Raw genomic sequence first — 25,382 nt, 5'->3', positions numbered from 1 at the left:
ATGTAAGTGTCTGCAAGATTATAGTGCCTCATGTCCTCTAGCCAGAAAGCACGTTGGAGGAGGAGAGCTCTCAGCCTTCCTTCCTGAAACTGTTCCATATTTCAGTGAAGGTCTTAGAAGACAAAGATCTACATGGACAAAGACAAATCATAACTTGCATAGTGCCAGGATTTGGGCACTGCTTTCAGTGCTTCAAGGACTTGTTACACACCTTACTTGAAACAACCACCTCACAAAATGCATAAATATTCTTCAACAAGCACAAGATCTCTTCTGCCCCCTGTAAAATGCAGTGCTGCAACTTCCCACAGCAAGCAGTCAGTAATTACACCCCAACTGACTGCAGCCTTGAGCCGTTACACTCAGAACAAACTGCTGCTTCGACTTTTCTTTGGAATCTGTGGAAAGATCCAAGACTATTAATTCAACAGCAGTCATTCTTTAGTAATAAATAGTAATAATTCTGCATTGCAATTATTACTGTATTGTGTGGTGTTTCACTGCCTAGCCCTGTAAAACAACCACAGTCCTTTTTTTTTGTCCTTTATTTCAGATTCCCCCAGTAAGTTCGGAACAGCCCTACAGCCGGTCCTACCTCCCTGACTATTCCTACAAATGCTGTTATGAGCAGAACAGATGGGAGTAGCACAGTGTCAGTTATCTCTACAGAATGCACCATGGAGAAGCATTTGCATGCACAAGCATCACACTTTTTTTTTCCCTCCTGCATTCAATACCCATTGCCATCAGCATTCAGGAAGAAGAGACGCAAGCCCAGTGATTTGGTATCTTCTACAGGGAGCATAATCCTGTAGCTGTGTAAATCAGCTGAAAAAAAAACAGCCCGGACACTAACTCCTGGCCTCGGCAGGACTTGCACCAACGCCTCCTGCCCCCAAAGCACCACCAGAGCCCCTACACTGTGGCACCTCGGTGGCTGCTGATGCCAGCTCCCCGGCCAGCCCAGTCCCACTGCCGCAGAGCCCCGTGAGCCCAGCAGCCTCCCTGATGGGGTGGGTGTGTGCCTGGCTCCCCTCACGTCCCCCTTCCTGCCAAACCCCAGCTACACGGCCTGCAAGTGGGAATTGCGCTGCCGGGGAACTGCTCCTAGGGTGGATTCTGTAGTGTGAGGCTTCCGAGCAAAGCTTAACAAACACAGAACTGATTTGTTAATAAATAAAGAAAACTATGAGCTTACTATAGCTTGCTTTGGTCAAATCTGATGGCATTTGATGGTCACCTCCCTAAGCGAAACAAGCACTGCGCTGAGATGCCAGTGAAACATCTGCCTGTGCTGAGGTGGGGGCTGTCGGGTGATGACGAGTGGGCTCTGCTCGATGAACACAAACCGTGCACAGCACAGGGGGAGCTCCCTGGGGCCAGGTCCAAATCTGCCTGCTCCGTGTGCTCCTGGAGGGGAGCCTGGGGTGCGCGCACGTCCAGCCCCCAGCGCCAGCTGGTTAACAGCCATGGGCAGCGAGCCGAGCCGGGCCTCCAACGCCCGACACCTAAAAGCCGGGGCCGCGGGCACAGCGCTCTGTAACGCGGGGCGCTGTCACCGGGGGGAGCTGGCGGCCTGGGTACCCCAGCGCCCCGCCAGGGCAGCGGGAGGCGGCAGGGACCCGGGGCTCAGGGCTGGGAACTGTGCACGGGGCGCCGCCAGGCGCTGCTCTGGGGCACCCGCCCGCTGTGGCAGCGGCCCCACGCAGCGCCACAGGGCCCGGGGCCGGGCCGCAGGCACCGCTGAGGGGCCGCATCCCGGGGCCGGGCGCTCTGAGGCGCCGCCGCCGCGCGGAGCTCCTCGCCCCGCCGCAGCCTCCTCCGACTGACCCAGCCCCGCCCCCAGCCCCGCCCCTTAGCGCCCGCTCGGGCGAATGGGAGCCGCGCTTACTGAAGGGGGCGTGGCGAGCGGGAGGGGGGCTGCCCAGTAGGGCGCGGCATTGTTGGGGGGTGGGGCCGGGCCGGGCGGCCGGTGGCGGTGGCGGCGCCGTGAGGGGCCGTGAGGGGCCCGCCCGCTGCCCGGCCGCAGCCATGAACTCCCTGGAGCAGGCCGAGGGTGAGTGCCTGGGGGGCGCCGCCACAGCAACGCGGGGGACCCGGATCCGCCCCGGCTCCCCCCCTGGCTGGGGTTGGGCTCTCGGGGCCGCGGGCAGGGGGCGCTGGGCCGGGCCGGGGGCTCCCTGGCAGGAGGGCGGTGCGGGCGGTGCCAGGGCCGCGTCACCACGGCCGAGGCGCCCGGAGCCGGCCCCGTGCCCCCGGGTGCTGCGGAGCCGCTGCTGCTCGGGCGCTGTCCGCGTTGCGGGGAGCTGGTAACGGGCTGGAATTGCTGGGCTGGGCTGGGCTCGGCTTCCCCAGGAGAGAGGCGGAGGCCGGGCCGTGAGTGCCGGGCTGCTGGCAGCAGCTGGGAGCAGGCGGCTCGGGGCAGGGCGCTGCAGCCTGCCTCCCTGAGCTCACCTCCAAACCTGGGAGGGAACGTAAAACCTGAAAACATGCCTCGGGAATGGTCACGGCAGGTGTGCTTCTTCTCGTCTCGATCTCTAATCGCTTTGTGGTGGCGCTTTAAGTAACTTAGCGGTAGTTTTAAGTTGGAGGAGAGGATTTTCAGAGTGGCCTTAACTGAAACGTTTCCGCTGAGAGCCTCCGTGTTCGTGCTATTAACAATTGAACTCCAGGGAGAATTCTGTTTTTGACTGGAATGTTGTCAAATATTGACCTTGTTTTACAGAAGCTTGAATCTAAAACAGGCTGCAGGTGAAACCACTCTTTGTAGGCAAATGTTGGGTGGTAGGCTAGGATTTTTAAACAAATCAGAAGTATAAACTTGAAGTGCTGCTCATCTTCTAACAACGATTTAAAGACCTCGGGGAGAAACAACGGTGATAAGGAGAAACATCTATTTAAAGAAAAAAAGAACTGAAGTAAGACAGTGAGCTAGCGTTTGCTGTGGGGATTATATGTGTATTTGTATCTCTCTGTCATATGGCATTAAAGGTGCCTACAAAATAAAGTCCTCAAAGCCACACTGCTACAAATAACCCCTTGAACAAGTAGCAAATTGCCAACCTCTTTTTCTTTTTTCACTGATATATAGATAATAGAACTTACTGGCTTCCTCATATACTTAATACTCTAAAATATGTTACTTATTTGTGTGGAGGGGCTGTTTAAAGTATTCTAAATCCAACTCCAGGTATTCTTAAAAGCTGTCTAAAATACTTCAGTTTCTTAACTACATTGATTTTTTTTTCCAATAAGCAGGAATGTTTCTTGCATTTAGTATGCCTTCATCATTATGCATTTTTGATAGAGTTGCATGAAGCTACTCTGACTTTACTTTTATTTCATCTGAATGATCAATGCGTTGTTTTCTCTGTCTAAGAAAGTGGTGTGCACAGGGAAAAAGTCAATTCCTTTGATCTTTTACATCACAATTTGACTAAATAGATGAAGATCTAATTATGCTTGCTGTGTATCCTCCTCAGATCTCAAAGCTTTTGAAAGAAGACTTACTGAATATATTGCATGTTTGCAACCAGCTACAGGACGTTGGAGAAGTAAGTTTGATATTCAAGGGATGAATAAGATTCTATTTTATAAGCATTTTAGACTTGCCAGTGTGTCTCTGATTTGTGCTTGCCCAAACAAAAATCTGTGCTTACAGTTCCTTTATGGGTTCTGTGGCATGCATACACTCTGCTACAAGGCAGTAATGTGTAAACCTACAGTTAAAATTCAATGTTTGCCTGGTTATTGTTCTTCAGAAACCATGTAGTGGGCTCCGATGACAATTGCCACTGTTGCATGAACACAAATTTGACAAATCAAAAAAATTGATTTTTTTTTTTTGTTGTATGAATTAAAGGAGTGAGTTTATATCCAATATTCACAGTGCCAGTTGTCCTGGCAGATATGTTTTTAAAACTAACATTCTAGCCAGAGGGCAAGACAGAATGTGCTCAAGGCTGAATTATTCTGGAAGGAGTTGGGACATGAATATGTTGTGTGTTTTTTTTTTGTTTTTTTTTTCCCTGTTTTATTTTGGATTGTTGTTGGGTTGTGTTTTGTTGTTTTATTTATTTATTTTGTTTGTTTGTTTGTTTTTCAGGCTTGTACTGCCTAGTTAGTCACTTTGGCTATCGGAACCAAACATGATTGCATTAGATAGTCCCTATAAAAAAGAAGGTGAAGAAGTTAGAACAGTGATGCTTGAAGCAGAAAGAACTAAGGGCAGAATATGTCCACATCTGTTCTAACAGAAAAGTTTGAAGTAGGGGGATGAGGGAAGCAATGTTCCCTTGATATACTTCCAATTTTGGGGTTAGTAGTCCATGGTAGAAACATAATTGCTTTTTGGTTCTAAGGTTCTGCTGAAGTTTCCATACAGAAATACAGAAATATTATTCCATAATACAAAATACAGAAATATATTCTGTATAGAATACAGAAACTTTTTAGTACATATAATTAATTTAAAATGTAGGAAGACTGCATGAAAGTACTTTTACACACAAAAAAATATGCTTAAGAGCCACTGTTGAAAAATAAATGCTTTTTGCTAGGGGTGACGTAAACTGCTCATGGCTCTCATTCTTTCTTTTATCAGCGATTCTGATAGTGGTATCGGTCTGCACAGCGACTGGTGCTTGGAACTGGTTAATAGACCCAGAGACACAAAAGGTAAAGATTGTGTTAGTCCTGAAGCTAATCTGCTTCGTAGCTTGGTGCTGCAGCTAAGTGCTGTAGTGCCTTGAAAGGCAAAAGGCTAAAGGTGCTTCTCCCATGACACCGGGAGATCATTTTCAGCTTTTGAGCTGGCTGGGCTGGTTGTGGAATATGTCCTAGGACAGAGCCTGCCAAAATGCTACTACGCGAGTCTGTATCTAAAGAATTGCTCACAAGTGTGTAGAAATGCCTAAGAGCAGTGGTTTTTTTGAATCAATTGAACAAGATAGCAACTTTCTGTATGGTTTAAGAAAGTATATGCTAGGACTAATCTGATTTCTTTCCTAGGTGTCCTTTTTCACATCGCTTTGGAATCACCCATTTTTCACAATTAGCTGTATTACCCTAATAGGCTTGTTCTTTGCTGGAATACATAAAAGAGTTGTGGCACCGTCAATGTATCCTTTGATCATGTTTGTCAAGTTAAGTGCTTTAGTTATTAGTGGGGGCATTAGCATATGCTAATATTTACCGTGTGCAAGCGTTAGCTGCTTTCCTTGACACACTGCACGCAGTATAGCAGCCCGATGTCGAACCGTTCTGGCAGAATATAACATGTCCTGTGATGATGTAAGTGTTGGTGGTTTGCTGCCTAAACCCTTTTTTTTAAGATGCCAGTAATTCAAAAAGGCATGCAAGGTGTTTTTTTTTCTGCACAGCACTTATGTATGCCGTATCCAATCGTGTGGGTGTGTGTAAAGAATACAGAACACTTAGTATTTCATGTGTCTTTTTAAACATAGCCTGTAAAATTGAAGTGCAGTTATTAGGATCTAAACTTTATTTTTTTTTTCTGTCTTGCAGACTGGAAAATTAATTTTGAAACCTAGGCCTCACGTTCAATAAGGGCTGTCTTCCTTCAGTTTTTTCCACTGCCATGGAAACCAAAAATGACCTTTTTTCTAAGGTAGTATGACAGTAAAAAAAAAACACAACCACCCAAACAGGACTGGTTGTCACTGCCTAGGAGTGAGAGTCTTACACAGTTGACAGTGAAGGTGTGCAATATTACTTTCTTGAATATTTATCCAAATTCTTTGTTATCATATCAGTGCTTTTGCTACTTCTGATTACCTCTTTTTCAGTATTAATGTCACTTTTTTACTTCAGCTGAAACAGAACATGCAGGAGAAGTATGTAAATTGGTTATAAAGTTGAACTTAAAAATCAAACCTCATTTGTGTTATGTCTTCGTTAGCTGTTGTAAATAGCAGACTAATGCCAATGTTCAGGGAAAAAAAATACATGCTACATGGATTTTTTGTTGTTCTCATGAACAGTATTGAAAGGAACACTTACCATTCCTGACATTTTATTAGCACACTTACTCATTACAGCTGTCCTTATCTCCTGGTCACTTTTTGGGACTGGTTAAAAGGCTTGCAGAAAGTCTGTCCGTCTGTGCTGGAGAGAACTGCTCTTACTGTTTAAGAACTTTACAAATATGTTGAGGATCACATTTGTCAAGTCGTGTGTGTATATAGAGTGCACCAGCCACTTTCGTTGTGGTCACATGCAGCTCGTTGATTGACCTGGTCACAACACTGCTATTTTAAGATTTTAACATTTTAAGAATTGTCTTAAATATGCTTGCACCATCCAAGTGATTGTAAAACTGTACCGTGTCTTAATTCACAAGACCATTCTGGGTGGGTTTTATGCTGTGATAGTCCGAATACGAAACTAGTATTCCAAATGTGTCGCTTCAGGTTGGGTGAAGAAAACGTAAACCGTGCCACAATAAAATAACGAGGTGTTATTCCGAGTGTTAAAAGCAAGGTGTGGATGTTACCTGCGAGAAGTGTCACTTTTTGAATAGCTTAGGCCGTGAAGAGTTCTAGAAGCTGTTTCAGGTGCCTTTTTCATTGTTTTGAACTCTTTCAATTGACTGCAAGTGCACAGCCGTCGCACCTTCAGTAACTACAAGCTGGCCGGACTTTTACAGGCAGCCTGTCCAAGTCAACGGTGACATGAAAAATCATCCGTGCCCCTTCTGTCGTCCCTCTGCCCGTCCGTGCTTTGTACCTGCTGTATATTTTGTAGGTAAAGGTGGATGAAATAAACCCTTTGTACAAACAGCTGTGCCCTCCTTCCTGCTCCGGGGCCCGGGGGGTGGCGCTGGGCGGCGGGGCCGGGCGGGGCCGGGCTGTGCCGAGCCGCGGCTGCGCCGTGCCGCACACGTGGGGCTGCGCCGGCGCCGGGCGGGCGCGGAGCCATGGGGAAGAGCCGGGCGCGGCGGTTCCGCAGGGCCCCCCCGGCCCCCAGCGGCCCCGAGCAGGGAGACCCCGAGGAGGAGCCGGCGGCCGAGCTGCTGGAGAAGGTGAGCGCGGAGCCGGACCCGGCGGCGGCGGTGGCGGCGGGGGGAGGCCCCCGGGGCTGCGGCCGGGGGTGCGGGGCGGGGCGGGGGCACCAAGGAGGGGAGCGGGGTCCCCCCGTGCCTGGCCCCGGCTCCTGCCCTGCTCCCGCGGGGCGCTGCCCGGCCGCCTGGCCCCGCCACTGCAGGCGCTGCCTCCCCCCGGGCCTCGCTCCGCTGCTGGAGGCGCGGGCCGGGCCGGGAGGGGGGGCTCTGAAGCCGGTCCTGCCGCCGCCTGCCTCGTCCGAGGGTTTTGTGCGGGTGGGAAGAGCGGCGGGCATCTGCCGGCCCTGGGAAGTCAATGGCAAGGTGCTGAAAATGGCTGGCTGCAGGCACTCGTTCGCCTCGTTCCTTTGGTTTGGGCGTTACACGTGAAAACTGGAGCTTAAACCTCCTCGTGCATGTGTTAGGTTGATATTAAAAAGCTGCTTTCCCTTGCGTAAATAAATCCCTTTTGGGCACTTTGCCTGAATGAAAAGATCGAACAAATCACTGCTTGTTTTTCTGGAATAATCTTGGTGCTGGTTTAAAACAAAAAAGTACAGAAATACACAAATGCATGGGTGAGGATGAGCTGGGAGGTCTGTGGGGTACGACACACCACTCTTCCACTCTGCTCTTCAGCAGGTGCTTATTTCCTCTGTTTTGTTGTCAGAAATCCCCATGGCCTTCCAGGTAGTCAGTTGTGCTTGTTTATTGTTTTCATGGTGTTCAATTCTGACAGCTCATCTAAACCTCTGCTGTGCTAGGAGCTGTTGTCTCGTGGACATGGAGAATGGTTGCTCCATGTATTCTTTGTCCAAATACCTTTAACCTAAGGGTTATTATGTGTTTGCATATTTTTTCATTTTTCAGTTCTTTTGGTGTTATTCCTTATGTCCATTATACTTGATGCTATTTTTCCCCTAGTTCTGTGCATGTTTTTTTAAGCATGGTAAACAAAAGTAGATACAAGGTCTCACCAGTGCCAGCTAGCGTCAAATCTGTGTCTGAACTACTACTCTCTTGTTAAACGCCCATAACACAATTTATCCAGTCATTATAGATAACCTCATAACCCACGTGAAGATTTATAAAGTTCTGTGGAAGCTGAAAGCTCTTGATTCTCTTCAGGACCAGTAAAGCAGGAGCTGCTGTGCTGTGGTATACAAACTGAGAGGCAGATGAGCTGTTCCACTTGATAAAAAACTTCCAGCTACTTCTGCCCTTGTCCTTGATCTGTTTGTGTCCCCCTAGCTACAACATCCCAGTGCTGAAGTGAGAGAGTACGCCTGTGCCAGTATTTCCAAGCTGCTGCAGCAGAAACACGTAATCCCAGCCTTTTTGCAGAGAGATGTTGTCCGGTGTTTAGGACCCATGCTGCTGGATCACAGTTTAGCTGTTCGTGAGACAGCTGCGGGCGCTCTCCGGTAAGCAGTTGCTCACATTCAGAGTTAAAACGAGGTGTTCTTGGTGTGATAAATAAGAGAATGAGTTTCCCCTGTTAAAAGCTATGACCTTAAATTCCCTCCTTCTCTTGCTTCAACTCCGTTTTGTGTAAGTATTCCTGAGTCCATTGAAGTCCTGGAGAGAGAGAGGACTCTCTTGCCCTGATGGAGCACCCTCAGGCTTCAGTGTCAGGAATAGGGTTTAAGTTAGCTGCTGCCAGCGGGATGCATTGCTTTCCATCCTTACTTCAGGAAAGAAAACCTGTTACGTGAAGAAATGTGGAAAACCTGAATGCTGCTGGTATGGCATTTTGTGTCCTGATAGCCCCAGGAGTAGTGGATTAGCTGGAGAGTGCACGTATGTCGCTTTTTGGTAGCCTTTTAAATACTAGCATCGTTTTGAGTTGTCATTCTGTATTCAGACCTGCAACTTGCTCTACTTGTACAGAAACATAATGGTAATAATTGATAATGTTCAAATTTTATCTTATACCATGTAATTAGCTGTCAGAAGGTGTGTCTTAGACTAGGTAAGCCTCCTAGCTATGCTAGACAAGTAGATAAATCTTTTTTTTTCTAACACCAAACTTCAGTTCTTTATGTTAGGAAGGGGTAGAAGACTAAAGATACTGATTAAGCAGATCCTTTTTAATGCAAAATATACCGTTGCCCTTGCAGAAAAAGCATTGAATACAGGTTTTTGAAATACTCCTGGAAACTACTGACTCTGATCCAAAGTATGTATTTTTTTTTTCCCAGAAATCTGAGTGCTTGTGGAGGGTTTGAAGTCTGTGATGACATGGTGACAAAAGACGTCATGACTCCTCTTGTTGCACTTCTGAAAGAGGTATGTTTATATTTATTCTGATTTTAAAACTGATCTAGCCATTTAATTATCTTCTTTTCCAATATAGTTCGATTTTTTTATATCTGTTTTCAAGATAAGATACTTGCAAGATCTTTACAAGAATATTTCAGGAGATGTATCTCCTCTTTAGGATTGTTAATTGCTATATGTTTGGATATCATCCAAGTGAATTTATAGAATACATTGCCTTTTCATCATTAGGATTTGCTAGTAAACGTACACTACTACAACTCTTGATATGTATGACTCTTTTAAAAACACGACAAAAATCAATCCAGAGATTTCAAACCGCTTGCTTCTGCCTCCTGACCTGCTAACTTGGGTCCATGGAGAGGTGTGCTGCATAGGATGATTTTTGCATAAATAGGCTGGAGATTTTGGTCGTTCAGGGCAAATCAGTTCTGTCGGTCAAGATTTAGATACAAAATTTATGTTGTATCATTATTCTAGTGAGGGTTTTTGGTAAATCATTTTGTCTCAATGAAAGCTTAAATTTACAGTTGAATAGTTGCTGCTTTTGTAGAATAATCTGTACTGAATACCTGTTCTCTGTTTGGTCCAGGTTTTGCAGTGCAGTTTGGAAATTGCATTGAGTTCTGTCACCTGCTGTCTTTGAGCAGTCTTGAGAAATACCATCATTTTCTGTATGTTTCTTCCCCATTTTAAAATAAGGGTAATAGTATTGTTGTAAAGCACAGCAATATAGATAGCAAATTAGCCTTTGTGATTAAAACTGCTGAAAATTGCATACCCACTATATTAGCAAGAAATGACATTTCAGCTTCTAAAACTGCTAAGCATTTGTTTATGAAAAGTTTCTGAAGTCTGAATGCGAAGCAAGTACTGCAGGAGTCTGTTTCTACAGGAGAAAAAAAATCAATGATTCAATTCCATTGTGACTCAGTTTTCATAGAGAATAGAAAACTAGTCAGGTTTTCTGATATTAAACACTTCATGAGAGATCTTTCAATTCCCTCTGCTTCAAACATTTTAAGTTTTTGCTTTTCTTCTTGGCTTGCTTCCCAACCCCGGTTCTCTTATTTGGTTGTAGTGTAGCACTGGACTAGATGCTAACCAGCTCTCTCCAAAGAAATGCAGAGAGATGAACAAAAATTACATTGAAGACATAGCCAACGAGGCTATTAACTTGCTGTGGAATGTATGGTAAGTTCGATGTTAACACTTGCCTCTCATGAGAGCTAAATGAAATTGCTCCTGAAAGAGTGTGGTAATCGAGGCAGAAAAGAAACGTCTGTCCTTGCATGAGAAGATGTGTTCAGTTGCAGATTCTGATTTCTGCCTGTGTAGCTCCTACATGTCTTGCTAATAACTGGCAAGTCCACAACTGAAATGCAAAAGTAACCTATGATAGAAAATAAATTTGTAAGTGAAAGATTTTAGAAATATACAAAGCTGCTAATTAGTTTCGGGAGAGTGACAAAGTTTTCTTTCTATTGATCCTTCTAAATTCAGAGACTGTTTTCTGAATGTGCTCTGTCATAGCACGTTTGAAGACACTTGGACAGTTTGAGTTTTCTTGTCTTGCATGCAGCTCCTGTAGATCTATACTACGATACAGGAGATGGCTTTTAGAGGATTTTTTTTTATTTATTTTATTTCCTCTGCAGACCTCATCAAAAGTTATAGTAAGTACTTGAACAACTACCCTACAGTGACTGAGGCACTGATTAAAAAAAGTCTGCATGATTTTGTGAGAAGAGAATATGAATAGCTCAATTAGTAATTTACATTGGAAACGCTGGGTAAAAGATACGGCAACGCTATTCATACAGAAATGGCTATAAATATTGAAGTGATAAAAACCCCTTACAGAAGTTCTTGAATTTTGTATTGTTTCTACTCACTTTGTAACAATTGCGCATCATTTTGCTCTTTGTTCCATACAGAATTGTGGTTTGTACTGTACAGTATTTCAGTGGAGTTGCCTTTGTATGGCTGCTGGCTTGAGGCCTTATTTTTAATTAATTTATTTTTTTTTTTTGGGGGGGGGGGGGGGGGAGGTTGACATATAGAACACTACAGAAACTGCTTGCGCAGCACCTTACGGATAATGTGACCCCTTGTAACTCTGAGTCAACTAAATTTTTGTGTGTGTTCATTTTCTTTAATTGCCTTTGTAGACATAAGTGCTTTGGAACAGGAACTGTAATCATTAAGCGTGCTGTAAATCACTTCTGTGTTTTGAATTCTGTGGCTATGACCCTGAACTATTGGCATCAGTGCTAAGTTTGGTACTTATAAAATTGGAGCTGGTGTTGCTAATGAGATACAATATTTTCAAAAGTAAATTTTTGAAGAACACTGTAGCTAGTCAGGTCCAATGCTGTTCTAGCTAGAATTTGTCTTGCATTCATGTTGTGGTTAAAAACAGAAATGGCTGTGGAAGCTTGAAGAAATACAAATCCCACAGTTGTTAACTGAAGTGAATGTTGCATTTAATACTCATTTAAGATGCATTTCTGAATGTCAAGCAGTGGTCATTTTCTAGATTAAACGACTCTTTTGATATGAGAGGCAGCAGCCCCTTCTGTTACTGGTGTGTTTGCGGATGAAGTCATCCACGGGTGCAGAAAGCCCTGGGCTGGCTCGTAGCCCGCAGCTGTAAGCTGCCTTTTACACGCAGGCTGGCTCTGTTCACAAGAGAATGCACTTAGGCTAATAAACTCCTGAATAAGGTGTATGAGGAAGCAGCTGACAGAAGGCAGCTTTCCTCAGAGGTATTCCAGCCGCTTTCCATTTTATGTACAGTTGACCATAACCTCAGTAATGAGGGGCAGCTCTTTGGCTAAAGTGTAATTCTTAGGTAGGTTTTAAAAATATAAATGTGAGAAATACTGAGTACATGTTACTTAAGATGTTGTTACAATAACTTTTTTTTTTTTCCTGGGAAAAGTATTTTATTGACCTTTTTTTTATGCATTAGTGAATGCAACAGTACAGCAGTGTCCATATTCAATAAAGAAGGGTGTTTGGAGGCTGTGTTACATTACATGAAGAAATTTTCCACAAATGTGGACCTGGCTATTTCAGTTGGTAAGTGGTAAACAGAAGATAAAGGTCTAAAGATATTTTTTCTTTACAATCTGAATGTAGTACTGATGTCAAATCGATTGCATAATGCACCTGTTACTTAAACTGTACACTGAATATAGGACTGAATTCCTTTCTGAACAGTACATCACTTAGAAGTTGACGTCTTTTCTCTTTGTTTTCAATCTGAAGGGGAATGGAGCATTGGTTGTTACATGGGAGAAAAAAATTGTGGAAAGAAAATAGTTGAGGGAGGATGAGGATGTCTTTTTTTTTTTTTTTGTTAGAGTAAAGTACGTAGGCCATCCAAAAAACAAAACCAAATGACTCCTACCACTGTGATCTTTATTAGTAGTATTGCTGTTATGGTCTTACATAAGGGTCTTGGTTGTGTATGTGCTTGGAATGTTTTTTGGTGTTTTTCCTAATCAGTATACGGCAGAGAAATTGAATTTTATGTGGCTGAAACTGATCCAGCTAGTCCTGTGTCTGTGGTGGTACTGTTCTCTCCTGTATTACGTACAGGTTTGCTGGAGGATGGCTGTTAATCTAAAACAATTTGTGGAGGACAGTGTCATACCATTACAATAGGATGCTGCAGCACAGGTTTTTTCCTGTTTGTATTTAATTACTCCAGCTTTTAGGAGTACAGTGCATTCTTTTAGGAGACTGAAAGCTACTATTGGGTTTGTGAATTATCTTTTTTTTTGTTCGCTCCAGCTAACTGCTTACAGGCAGTGACGGAAGATAATCCAGATCTTCTTTCCTCATTCAATGCCTCTGCACAGCAAGTACTGGAGACTGTGATGTTGTGTCCAGAGACCACAATGAAGCACGTACTTCTGAGAACACTGATAGCAGGTATGATGTTCGAGGGCATTCATTCTTTTGTGTTGGACAGCACAGGAAGTAATGGAGGGTGGGAAAGATGTGAGATTAAGTCTTTTAATCTGCTGTCATCTTGATATCCAGTTGAGGTACTGTGCTATCACCTAGCTATAAGCAAAACCTGTATAGACGGTTCATAAGGTTATTTCTGCCTCTTGGGCTTGTGTTCTGTGGTGTTTTGGAGGGAAAGATAGTTCCAAATATCTGTAGATAGTTTAAGAACTGTCTCAATTGCTTGATTGTGAATTTGGTACCTCTTCAGCATGATAACCCATTTTAAAGGTTTGTTTGGTTTTCACCGGTAAAATGAGTCAATAATAAATAGTACAGGAATTGTTTTGATCTTAACAGGTATAAGCTGTTTACCTCATGTTTTATGTCTTGCATCATCCTTTCTACCTCAAATGCTTAACTGCGGGGATTTTTAATATGGAAATGGAATAAATTAGTTTAATTTTGAGAGTCCTTAAAATATGGTAATCTCCTGGATTTTTTTTTTGTCACAAGTCAAAAGTGTCATCAAGGTTACTCCTTAAAAATACTGCGTGTATTCTTATGTGCTAGAGTTTACTTGAGCTTATGATCTGGACATTATTACAGATATAAACAGGAAAAAATGCAAATCTGTGGAGAAAGGACTTAAAGTTTCATACTGAAATATAAGCACTGAGTATTGTAACTTGTGTAAGCTGTGTCCTCACTAAGTACGTGGCTCTCAAAGAGCTGGGAATTGAGCACTTTAATGCATTTTTACGTTTCAACTATTTTGTGCTTAGGCACCATCTGGAATATCAAGGACACAATTCCACCAGGCAGCCTGGGAAGCATGGTTAATGCAATCCTGAAGATTTTTTCAGAATCATTAGCAATAGATGCTGGTGAAACAATTATTCGTATGAATGAAGCTGAAAAAAACAGGTTAAAGCTTGCTGCAGAGGCAGAAACTGAGGAAAACATGAGTGATGTTATAGACAACTGTGCTGTAAGTGAAGATGATGACATGGAAGAAATACCAAAAGGAAAAGTCAGAAGAGAACACGACATTTCAGACCTACTTCCAGTAAGTGTGGCTGGCTGGCTCTGAGAGCTTAATGCATTTGAGCATCTGGCTGTTGTTGACTAGCGTTTGCCAGAGTAACTGGCTACTGCTGTTAATAATCTGAACTCCCAAGTGGCTTGTCTGTTTTAGTTAGGACTTCAGAGGTGAGCACGGAGAATTTCAGCACAAATTGTTCAAATGTGGTCAAGTTGAGCAATGCATAACGAAAGCACATTTCCATTTGTTCCATCTAGCGGGAAGTACATGCTAACCTAATAGTTTTACCTGTAGCTAGCGCAGAAAATTCCTGATCTCTGCATAAGATGAGTGAGATGTTTAATGGTTGTAACAATTCAATCACGAGTGGAGATTGCTGAGAGTTTACCAAATGCATTCGCTGTTCCGTATGTGAAAAGAAAACAGAAATAAATATTTTTGTTAGGGCTTTATGTAACATGTTAGTAATCTTTTCTGTTATGATTTTAGTGCAGATGGCATTTTTAAAAGTAAAATTTGTTCACTAGTACAGCTGGTCATCTGAAACATCTGACAGAAAGATGATAGATAATGCCTCTTAGCTCATTTTAAAAAGCTTTGGTGGGGGTGTGAGAAGAGGAAATGGCTGGGTAGTATTTTTCACTGACAGTCTAGGTACTTGAAATTGCACTGAAATGTTGTTTTCCAAAATTAAATTTTGCACTTTTTTTTTTTAGTCTGATAAATGGGAACTGAAAGAAGTGACAGCCTTACTGATGGCTCAGCAGACTGCTTTGGAAATCATTGTTAATATGTGCTGCAGTGAAGGTTTGTAGGAATCTCTTTCATTGCAAGTGTTAGTGTTGCTTTTGTTTCCGAGATAGGTCATGTATAGTTTGCTGTTTGGTGGTCGTAGCCTTTAAGGGTGAATGCACATACATTTGTCTCCCTGATTTCCTCGTCTGATTGAGAATCATAAGAATTAATTCTGTTACTAATTTAAGTATTTTTCTAATTTAAATAACATCTATTGCTTACATGTTTTTTTGCTTGTTACTACAAATGTCGTACGATTTAAAGAGGAAGGCTTTGTTCGTAGTTCTTTTGCCGAAGATACATTTCCTAAAAAGTCTTGCAGCAAATTCTTTGTTCAGTTAGTCTGGTCTAAGTGCTAATCTGATACAGTATGGGTGTGAATCCTATTACAGGACTGGGGCATCATTTTTTTTAAGCAGAGAAATGTACTAGGTTTGATTTAGTTTTGATATTACAAATGTGGCAAAAGAAGAAGAGATGGCTTTTGCGTGAAACTCTGGTAGCAATGCAGGTGTAGACTGCTAAGAGTTCTGCCTTTAAGAGTTTTTTTTTGTTTTTTTTTTTTGTTTTTTTTTTTTAATGCTGTTATTGTGGGTAGGTAGAATAGGGAAAAGATATTCTATATTCTTCTATGAACTTTAAGTTTTGATGGCATTTCTCCAAATCTTCAGGAAAACAAGTGATTCTCAAGTTCTGTTTAAAAACTCAAAACCAAACATTTTAATTACTAATACAATTCATGAGCCTGATGCAAAAGTAATTGTGGAGATAACTTTGTAAGTAAATCTTGCAGGTTCTAATAATAAAATCCACAGTAATACCCAGATATTCCCAATGGTGATTTTTTTTCTCTTGCAGCACAAGGAAATTTTGCACCTAGTATATGAAGCTCCTTTCATAACTGCATTTCTCATCTAATGAGCTGTAATTCATAAGCTCTCCCCTTTAATTGGAAAATCTCTTGTGGATAAGCTGCATATTCTGCCATTCACTCAGTGTAATGTAAGGTTGATTGTGTTGTATTTCACTACACTACTTTACCCATTCACGGGCAGACAGAAGTATAGTTGGTAGAAATTAAGAGGAATCCAGAGGCAGCTGTTCATTTAATTTTCAAGTTATTTGATGACTAAAATAGCTTTAGCCGTTAGGCTGAGTTCATAGAAACACTTGGTTTGCTGCAGAACTAAGGGAGATAACTAGGCTGGTGAAGAGATGTTCTCCTGAGTGCTGGCTGGCATTTGGAAGGAGAAACAAAGTGCTCCCCTCCTTAACAGAGACACAGGAAGGAATCAGGAGACTCTGGCATCACCGTCCAATTTGTGGTTCGTAGGTTGCCAGCCCTAGTTAAGATAGGATTGCCATTGGAAATGCTCCTGTATTTCCAAGAATGTTACAAGAAGCCTGATCTTAGTTGTGGGCTGATGTTCTGGAGTCCAGTTTCTGCTCTGCCCTGCTCACTGTGAGCTGTGATAACACTGCCATTGTCTTTGCTGAAGCATGGTCAGCTAGTATAGTGGTTGTTTAATTTTCAAATTAGTTTTTTTTTCTTTGCAGGTGAAAACTTGGAAACTTTTTTTTTTTTTTTTTTTTTTTTTTTTTTTGTAGAAGCAGCAAGAGGCTGACTAAAAGGGGCATGTGGGCTTTGTTTTTATGTTTGTTGTTCTAGTGGTAAGACTAGTAACACCAATGTGTTACGGGGGTGGATTTAATTGGGTGTTAACATGGGCAGCTTCTTGTGCTTATAGTATCAAGTGGCCACAGCTTCATAAGTTAATTTGTATCACAAACAGTAGTCATCACCTTGAAACAAGTTCTTAAAGCACTGCACAGTGCAGGTGACATGCATTCTTTAAGACCTCTTACTGTATTTTAAGTGAAATAATTAGCCTTTTGCCACAGAAAAAGTGCATGGCTATGTTACTAACTGAATCACACGTGAACTTGTTGTCAGACAAATTACATGGAAGTGAATATATATTTTTTTCATAGTAGTTAAATATCCTGACCTTTTCATAGAAACAGAACTTTCATCCCTCAATGAGGAGGATCGTTCCAGCTGTAGACTTAGGGCTTGTGTAAACACCAATTTTGCACCAGTTAAAATGTAACTAAATCTAAAACAACTTCAGAAAAATCAGTGTAAACCCTGTGGACATGGAAATACCGGTTTATATGTAGATGATAGACTTAGATTGTGCCCATCAGGCCAAATCAGCTTTTAGCCATAGGCAGATTATTTTCTTTGCTGTAGCTGTGCCCATTGATAATTCTCTTCCTATAGCTGTCCTTCCAGATCCACTAGGATAGTAAATCATAAGTTTAAGTTATAACCCAGTTTAGGTTAAGTAACTTAAACCAAGTTTATAGTTATTAAAATATGTTGCCTGAAATGGCTAACAGAGAGAGTTTGGATTGCTTTGCCTTGCTTTGTTGTCGTGATTTCCTTTGCACTGGCTTTGCTGTAGAGACGGCTGCATTTTCATCCAGTCCAGTTAGCACCAGTTACAGGGTATCTGTCTGTGGCTTCAGGACTGTGAGGAAAAAACAGGCACCTTAAACTGATTACAAGTTGTAAACAGGTGAAACTGGGGTATTTTCATGCTTGAATCTATCCCAAAAAGTAAACTGGTACAATCCAAATTAAAAATCTTAGTAAATGTTTTATGTTTCTTATGAAGTGCTTCTTTTTTATGTTATTTGATATCTCGAAGTCAAGCATAGTTAATACCAGAGAATGAGGTGTCTGTGTATGGAGAACCACTTTGATAAGAATACTTGTTCCCTGAGTGAATATAAAATGAGTAATTTTTTTAAATAAAACAATTTAAGCAAAAGTGGTTCTGTATTTATACCTGTTGCTTAATGGTTCTTGGGTTACATGCTGTTTGTTAGAGCACTAGAACTTAAGACTCTTAAACCAAGAGCTGGAGCCAAGTATAATTCAGAAGTGGGGTACCTATTGCATGAGTACTGTCACGTTTGCAAGTCTCTCTTCTGTTTTCAGATCCCTCCGATGATGAATGGGAAGAACTCTCCAGCAGTGATGAAAGTGACCTGTTTATGGAAAATTCTTACAATGAGGGCAGTGGGCTGCTGATGTCACCCCTATGCCTCTCTGATGAGGTTCACTCAGCATTTCTGAACAACCTTATTCCAAAGAAGGTATCTTCTTTTGTTTCCAACACATGGTACAATCTTGGATTTGTGCCTGTTTTGTATCCCAGGTTAGGCAAGCAAACTATCCCAGTACATCTGAAGAAGAGGAACATTTTTTTTTAAAGACAGCTTAGCTTATTTTTTCTGTTGTCCTAGAGGTGTAGCATCATTACATTAATTGTCTTGATGTAAATAACGTAAGTAGGAATGGAACGTTTTTGTTTCTGAAGTCTTGCAGTTTGGTCTTTTAATTAATTTGGCTTTTCCAAAATACAGTGGCTATTTCTTGATTTGCACGTGGAAAGATGACTTGCAAAAGAAAGAAAGGGAACTTTGAGTAGGAGCTTGGGTGCCAAATTTCCATGTTACCTAAGGCAAGTAGAAGTGACCTATGTGAACAACAGCAGTCAGCACTGAAAAATGACAAGTTCCTCTTTCACTCCATTTTATACGTGGGGTACAGTATTTGACACCAACAAAAATGCAGGTTTTCTTGTTCCAGAACTGTTTTGGTCATTCTTATCTGGGGTTGTAAAGATAACATTCCTGACTTGAATCAGTTATTAAGGTAGTTCAACATCGTGATAGAATTGTGACACGAGACTTGAGGTAAAAACATTCAGGGTTTTTTGCACTTTATAGCAAGCAGACTAAGATTCATGTCAAGATCTTTTAGATTTGTAGCTATATGAAAGTTCTGAAACAGAATCTGTGAGAAGAAAGATTTAAATAGATAAATAGATATAGCAGAGACCTAGAAAATTACATTTTGTTCAGTATAGTTAGATACTTAAGATATGCTGTGATAAACCAGCGTGTAATTGCTCTGTTTGAGTGTTTGAGGAAGATTCTGGCAGTTTTAGCAAGTGAGACCTTTGCTGCCTGCAAAGCTTGGAAGATAGTCATGTATGAAATACTTGGATTTGAGGTATCTGTTTGACATTAAGCTAAAACTTCGGTCTTCCCCTTCCCCACACTTAAATAAATAAATAAGCTTTATTGCTAAACCTTTCTTTTTCCCCTCCCCAGATTCTTGAAAAAACTGCTTTTCCGAACAGTGTTGCTCTAGACATCTGTATGCACAATCCGTCTTGGAAACCATTAATTAAAAAGTAGGAATTTCATTGTCTCTCTTGCTATTTTTAATGTATATTCAGTTGTTTTAGAATTCTTAGAAGGATTGTCCATCTTTGGGTTGCTTTTAAGATCTGGAAAATGGCACATCTGATAAGTGATTTTCAATAAGGAGGTACAAATCTTCGTGTAAACTGCACACCAGTTCACAGCTTTATTTGCATAATTCAAGATCCTTCTTTGTATTTCAACATTTATTTACAAAGATCTGCTAAGTGCATTTTTCTTTTGTTTGTTTCAGACTGAACACAGTGCAGTGTAGAGCTTTAACATGTCTTCATAGCATTTTATTAGTGTCAGATGTGGATTGTCTTGGAGGAGCTTCAGCACTTCAGTCACTTGCACAGCACCTTTCACAGCTGGTCTTTTCTAAAACAGGTAAGATGTTCCAAGATGTGCTTAACCTATTGTATAGATATAAGGTAGCTATGCACATTAAGTTTTATTGCCATTTTATTATTAAATTTATTCCCTTGCCCTTTCAAAATAAGGATTCTGAATGCTGGAAATGTGCTAACAGAACAGTGTATCCTGACACGTGTTCACCCAAATTGAATTTTGAGCAAGTATGCTTCTAATGCAAGGCTGGCTTATGTTTGTACGTGTGAGAAGAAATTCACTAAAGCAAATGAATCCTGCTTTGCTGTGAGACCAGAACTGCTTGCGTGATCGTATTTGTTGGTAATAGCAGTTTTTCATTGATCAGCCAAGTCATGAAAAAGAGACATTTTCCTTTTAAATGTGGAAACTAGCCTAAACAGCCATATGAAAAAAAAAGGGTATCTGAAACTTCTTTACATCTTTTTTTTCTAGGAATCATATGAAATTATGGTAGAAGTGGCTATTGCAAGGATCTCCATAACGCATGTTCTTATTACAGTAGGGAAGATAGCAGCCTTCTTGTCTCCAGGACATACATTACACGTGTGATTTGCACAGTTCATTGAAATTATATTTACAAAAAGAAAGTGAGCAAAGCTTTTATGACTAAATATGAAAGCTGCTTATCTTCCTGTTATGACGGTGATTCAGTTTGAATGGAGAAGACAATAAAGTGGATAATTTCATTTTTCTAAAAGTGATATTGGTTTAGAATATCAAGTATGTCCTGGTGATCACTATAATGCATCCACCCTGATTCCTCCAAGACATACTATTTCCTAGAGATGCTTTGTTGGTCTAATGCAGATATGCAGCAGTTAGCATTTCCGACTACCTCCTGTAATCTCTTACGTTGGATCACTGTCATTCCAGTAATTCATGCTGGACCATTTACTCTGTGATCTCTGTTGCTAACAGTAGAGAAGCTGAACTGAGTCTTTAAAAAAAAACCATTTGGTTCCAAGTCAGTGATCTGGTTCCCTGATAGGCTGCTTCATTCAAACTATTTTACTAATGTGTTTCTGTTTTAGGGTCAGTGGTATGGCTCATCAATAAATCAGAGATATTCTTAGAGTCTGGAAAAGCCTGCCAAATCTCAAAAGTGACAGAAAATACTTTTCCTCAAATGGATCTGTTGAAGCATAGCATATGTATGGCTTTGTCATTTCTTGTCTTTTAGAAGCTTGAGAGGCTTGGTTTTCTTCTCTTCCTTCAAGTGTCTTCATTTGTAGCCACAAATAATGGTGTTTGCAGTCCTTACTTGTATAGTATGACACTGCATTATTGCTTGGAATGCAACTGCCTCTAAGACATGCTTTTTTAAATCAAGATGTCACATTAAAAGGATGTGATCAGAGCACAATACTCAAAAAAAACAAAATGCAGGAAATGAAAATAAATATGAAGATATTTTACTTTGCAGTAGTTGGAAAGTTCTTAGATGAAACTGGAGAAATGATTAGATGAACACAGAGGATACTTATAAATTAGCTTAATGGCCCATGTCCATTTTCATTAACATTTTTAATAGTTAAATGCTATCTAATGGAAACTGCCAGTTAGAGCTGATCAGACACCAACAAGTGATTAGAAGGAATTTTGTGGTTTACAGGGTGAAAAAAGGCATAACAATCTAGTTGCATACATGGGGATGGCAGAGATGCATATTAAATTAACGAGAGTTTCTGGTTCTGGAATAGTCCAGAAAATAAGAACACAGAGGAAAATAAAAGCTTCAAGAAATGCAGAACATGCACTGAAGATGCTTCTGCTGATGATTTTTTAGTTAAACAGGAAAAAGTGTTTGAATTGTACATTTCTAAAAGGTTATTAAACCACTAGAAAACAGGCTCTTTACATGAGTTGGAAAGAGTCCAATCTTCTGGGTGTCTAAAAAAGCTTACTTAGAAGAAGGCAGCTAAAGTACTCAATCAGCTTTTGTGGTTTTCTGTTCATGTAATACGGCCCACATGTAACACCAAGTTTTCAAGCTGCTATTCTGAGTATGGTGGTTTATACTGTATCTTAGGTCATGCAAATGTCTTAACCAGGGGTGTGCCTAAAAATAAAGACCATAAAGAACTATGATCTATCTTCCAGATGCAATTAATACTGAATTTAAAAATTCACAATGGTTACAACCTACAAAGACGAGTCTCTGAAAATCCAGCTCTTCCTGTTTGTGGTAGTATGTGGAGGAACAATTAAGGAATTCATATTTCTTTGCTTCATGTATCCTTTATCTTTGTGATTAACTTTTGGCTTTGGGTTCAATTCTTTGACAGAACTCCCTGAAGACACAGACTTCCTGGAAGCCATAACCAGTGCTTTGAGGGCTCTCTTACAAACAATGGCATCAAAGAACATCTCCCAGGTAAGAGGTTTCAAGCTCAATTGCTGCGGTAGATTAAAATTAATGTAAGATTGTGCTGAAATGTTTTTGAAACAAAATCACTTATATGAGTTAATCTGTAATTGTGAACACCGAATGATTTTAAAATCTGTACTTTCAGACTTTATATTTTTCCTGGACCTTACAGGAATACTTTGCTATATACATGCTTCATAACAATTAAATTTCAGTGAAGTATATTTCAAAACCAAAATAGCAATAAAAAACCCAGGTAGTCTCTTTGAGATGAGATGGATATAATGACAAATATTTTATCTACTACATTACCACCTACACGTACTGAGTCTTTATTTCCTGATGTCACCCAGTTGAAGCTGATTGTTCTTCTAGAATCTTTGTTGGACATAGATGTCCAACATCAAACATGAGGTAAGCATAGAAATGAAGCAAAATAATTTGTTATAAAATGTAATACTAGGTGGGCTGCAGGTCCTTTCTGTCTTTAAACTGAAAAAGAGCTTCTATAAGTTATAATGAGCTAGAAATAGCTATTGAGCTAGTAGGTAAATTTGTGAAAATCTTACTGGGCTCAGAACCATTTCTTCAGCTTTGTAATGGCCTTGGTTATGTTCTGGGAGAAACACGAAGTTGAAAAGGAAAGTGTAATTTTATTGTATTGTTGATTACGCTTTCAGAATTTGTGTATTTTTTATAATGTAGGAATTTCTATTTCTCTGTTACAAATCTGCCTGTGTGGTCAGTAGAAGCGGATTACCGAAATGTCATATTTGAAATTTTCCCTGGAAGTGTAATTTTTTTTTTTTTAATTATTATTTTTTTCCCTTTCCTCTCCATTGCTAAACAGTGTATGACTCCTGAGCAGTTGCTGGCTTTATGCGAAGCTGGTATTCACAGCAGCAATGCCAGTGTTAGAGTGAATGTGGTGAGCATCCTTGGAATTTCTGGCAGTGTCCTGGCAAAATTACAAGATACAGCTGAAACACTAAAGGTGAAAAAGCAAATTTTGTGTTTTAAGTCTGAAACTGTTTTGATACTTCCTTAAATTTTCACAAGTACTGTTTGAAAAATCTTTTTTTTTTTCTTATTTCAGATGATTGGAAAATTTCTTCTTGAGGTTGCTATGAAGGAATCTTCTCTTGTAGTAGCAGGAGAAGCCTTGGATGCGCTTTTTGATGTATTTGCAGATGGTAAAGAAGCAGAAAAAGCAGCGGTACAGATGAAGTTGCTCCCAGCACTGAAAGAATTTCAGCCAGTGTTCAAATTGAGGGTAGGCATCGGATGCAGCCAGCTCAGTATCTCAACGCATGATGTGGGTTAGGGTTTGCGGGCTGGCAGAGGGATAATTATCTGGACTGTGTGACTTTGTAAGATCATGGGGGAAAAACGAAAACAAATAATTGAATTCCTGCTATCCTACTTTAGAGCAGAAGAAATGTACTTACCTTGCAGTTCATGGAACCATTCAGGTATCAGCACAGCATGAGCATTGCAACATCTGTGATACACTATCAGTGTTACTGATGTCCAAATGACTACTTTCCTGAAACTGTTGTAAAATTAATCCTTCAGATGTCTCTGGAGAACAGCTGATTTGGTGGGAGAGATAGAAGTCCTATCTGAAGTTACACTGACGTCTTTTGTTTTTGATTTGATGTAGTTGCAGGTGGATATTTCTGTTCTGTTGCTGCTCAATTATCCTGCATTTTTAAGAGCTACACAGATAAAATTCTAAGCTGTGTTTTTAATTTGAACTTCAACTTAAATAGAAAATGATCTCCAGCGCATTATTTTTCACTCAGATGAAGCCTGAGGAATGACTTCTGTAGTCTTAGAACTAAGCACATTTTATGTGCATATAAAATAAATATTTGACAGTGCTACAGGTGTTTGGTTAGTTAGATGTGTAAGGTCTTTAATTTAAAAAGCTACAGTTAATAAATGTATGTATCAGATTTATGAGCAAAATAGGATGCCAGTAGTAGTCTAGTTCTAGGCAGAGATGTATTGTAAATTACTTGCAGAAGTATTTGCTAGCTGTGAATGTGCGCACGTAAATATGTGGGTGTTCTCAAAAGGCACAGATAGTGTGCCTTGCTAGAGAACCTCTATGCAATTGTTAGAAACTTCTGGTGATCCAATGGAAAAGCTTCTCCATTAGTAAAATATGTATTATTTTTTTTGGTTTTGCAGATGCGAAAAGAAGGCAAAGAACAATGTAGTACAGATCAGCTCTGTGTTCTTGACAATGTGAAGATGAATTTGAGAAGATTCATTGCATATCAGGAGACGCTAGGCAAAAACCCAACTTGAAACATCGAGGAACTTTAAGGTTTCCTTATTGCAAAATGTTTTCCAAAAATATAACCATTTTGAACTTCTAAAATGTATTGAGCAGAACAGTTTGTGCTTTCATGTTCACATTAGATTTTTAAACGTTCAGTATTTTATACTCCTGGGTTGATGCAATATGTAAGTCACGACAGCATAAAAATGCGTAGCATACTTTGAGATTAAATGTTAGCAGTGATAATAATGTGCTTTTGCAGTCCTGAGATCTGTAAATAGCACCACTGTCATTGTTTAGAAACTCTCATGTATCCTGGTGGACAAGTACAATTGCATGAAAAAGTAATTTAAAGAATATTGTCAGATATGCCCTAGATCAAGGTGGGGGGAACAGGACACTGAAGTTATTTTGAGGGAATTGAGCAGTGGCAGGGTGTGTCTATTTGCCATTTGCTCTTAACTGTTTCTGGAATTGCACAGGCACTTATGGCAAGATTCGCAAGGGAAGTGTGCGACAGTGTATAGATTACTATCAGCACTTGGATCTGTTGCTGCATAAAGTTTATCAAAGAGGAAACTGTTTGCTTCATTTATGATAAATTTGGTATGATAGCTTTTCACTCTTGAAATCAGTCTAAGAGGATGCTATTCTTAAACAGTTCCATGTTTTTAATTTGATTGGTGTTTCAGAAAATCAAGTCTCCCGATGTACCTTCTTCCTTGTAATTCTACATCAGGACGAATTTGAATTCAGGGAAGCAGTAAACATAATAAAATATTTTGTTATACTGAGGTATTATCTAAAGTAATTTTATAACTGCTGAAAATCTTTTTTTAAATATTTGTGATAGAAACTTTTAAGCTGTAAAATACAGAAACTGTTTTCAAAAATGTCACTGATTCATGAA

The 25,382-nt window shown here is 40.6% G+C and overlaps 2 protein-coding genes and 1 long non-coding RNA gene across 5 annotated transcripts in view; 2 read left to right on the top strand and 1 right to left on the bottom strand.

The window, feature by feature from the left end:
- Positions 1-1,825, bottom strand: part of LOC106020400 (uncharacterized) — a 39,114-nt gene extending 37,289 nt beyond the window's left edge. For both annotated transcript variants that reach the window (XR_011812226.1, XR_005268824.2), the window contains exon 1: positions 1,199-1,825. This is a non-coding gene — a long non-coding RNA (uncharacterized lncRNA). The remainder of the gene's footprint in view (positions 1-1,198) is intronic.
- A 92-nt stretch (positions 1,826-1,917) lies between these two features.
- On the top strand, positions 1,918-6,800 carry CNEP1R1 (CTD nuclear envelope phosphatase 1 regulatory subunit 1). Its single transcript, XM_027467209.3, has 6 exons — positions 1,918-2,056; positions 3,483-3,554; positions 4,604-4,677; positions 5,011-5,120; positions 5,238-5,292; positions 5,527-6,800. Exons 1-6 carry the CDS (start codon positions 2,032-2,034, stop codon positions 5,566-5,568), a joined length of 378 nt encoding a protein of 125 aa, XP_027323010.1. The 5' UTR covers positions 1,918-2,031; the 3' UTR covers positions 5,569-6,800.
- A 74-nt stretch (positions 6,801-6,874) lies between these two features.
- Positions 6,875-25,382, top strand: HEATR3 (HEAT repeat containing 3). 2 transcript variants are annotated; one of them, XM_027467208.3, is made up of 15 exons: positions 6,875-7,042; positions 8,312-8,484; positions 9,262-9,349; positions 10,422-10,534; positions 12,315-12,424; positions 13,142-13,282; positions 14,086-14,369; positions 15,062-15,152; positions 18,148-18,305; positions 19,329-19,411; positions 19,675-19,811; positions 22,100-22,188; positions 23,033-23,176; positions 23,279-23,455; positions 24,379-25,382. In XM_027467208.3, exons 1-15 carry the CDS (start codon positions 6,938-6,940, stop codon positions 24,496-24,498), a joined length of 2,013 nt encoding a protein of 670 aa, XP_027323009.1. In that variant the 5' UTR covers positions 6,875-6,937; the 3' UTR covers positions 24,499-25,382. The 2 variants fall into 2 exon arrangements, with proteins under 2 accessions (XP_027323009.1, XP_012964960.2); XM_013109506.5 differs by lacking the exons at positions 6,875-7,042; positions 8,312-8,484 and adding an exon at positions 9,933-10,014.

This window comes from Anas platyrhynchos, chromosome 12, assembly GCF_047663525.1.
Source record: "Anas platyrhynchos isolate ZD024472 breed Pekin duck chromosome 12, IASCAAS_PekinDuck_T2T, whole genome shotgun sequence".
Lineage (NCBI taxonomy): Eukaryota > Metazoa > Chordata > Aves > Anseriformes > Anatidae > Anas > Anas platyrhynchos.
The sequence above is the reverse complement of the archived record's forward strand: the minus strand, read 5'-3'. Positions and strand labels throughout refer to the sequence as shown.

Excerpts from the sequence above, each read along its gene's own strand:
- CNEP1R1 (XM_027467209.3), top strand. The coding sequence starts at position 2,032 with ATGAACTCCCTGGAGCAGGCCGAGG. Across the intron at positions 2,057-3,482 it reads CTCCCTGGAGCAGGCCGAGG|ATCTCAAAGCTTTTGAAAGA; the intron begins GTGAGTGCCTGG and ends TATCCTCCTCAG. Across the intron at positions 4,678-5,010 it reads TAGACCCAGAGACACAAAAG|GTGTCCTTTTTCACATCGCT; the intron begins GTAAAGATTGTG and ends TTTCTTTCCTAG.
- HEATR3 (XM_027467208.3), top strand. The coding sequence starts at position 6,938 with ATGGGGAAGAGCCGGGCGCGGCGGTTCCGCAGGGCCCCCCCGGCCCCC. Across the intron at positions 8,485-9,261 it reads ACAGCTGCGGGCGCTCTCCG|AAATCTGAGTGCTTGTGGAG; the intron begins GTAAGCAGTTGC and ends TTTTTTTCCCAG. Across the intron at positions 9,350-10,421 it reads TTGTTGCACTTCTGAAAGAG|TGTAGCACTGGACTAGATGC; the intron begins GTATGTTTATAT and ends ATTTGGTTGTAG.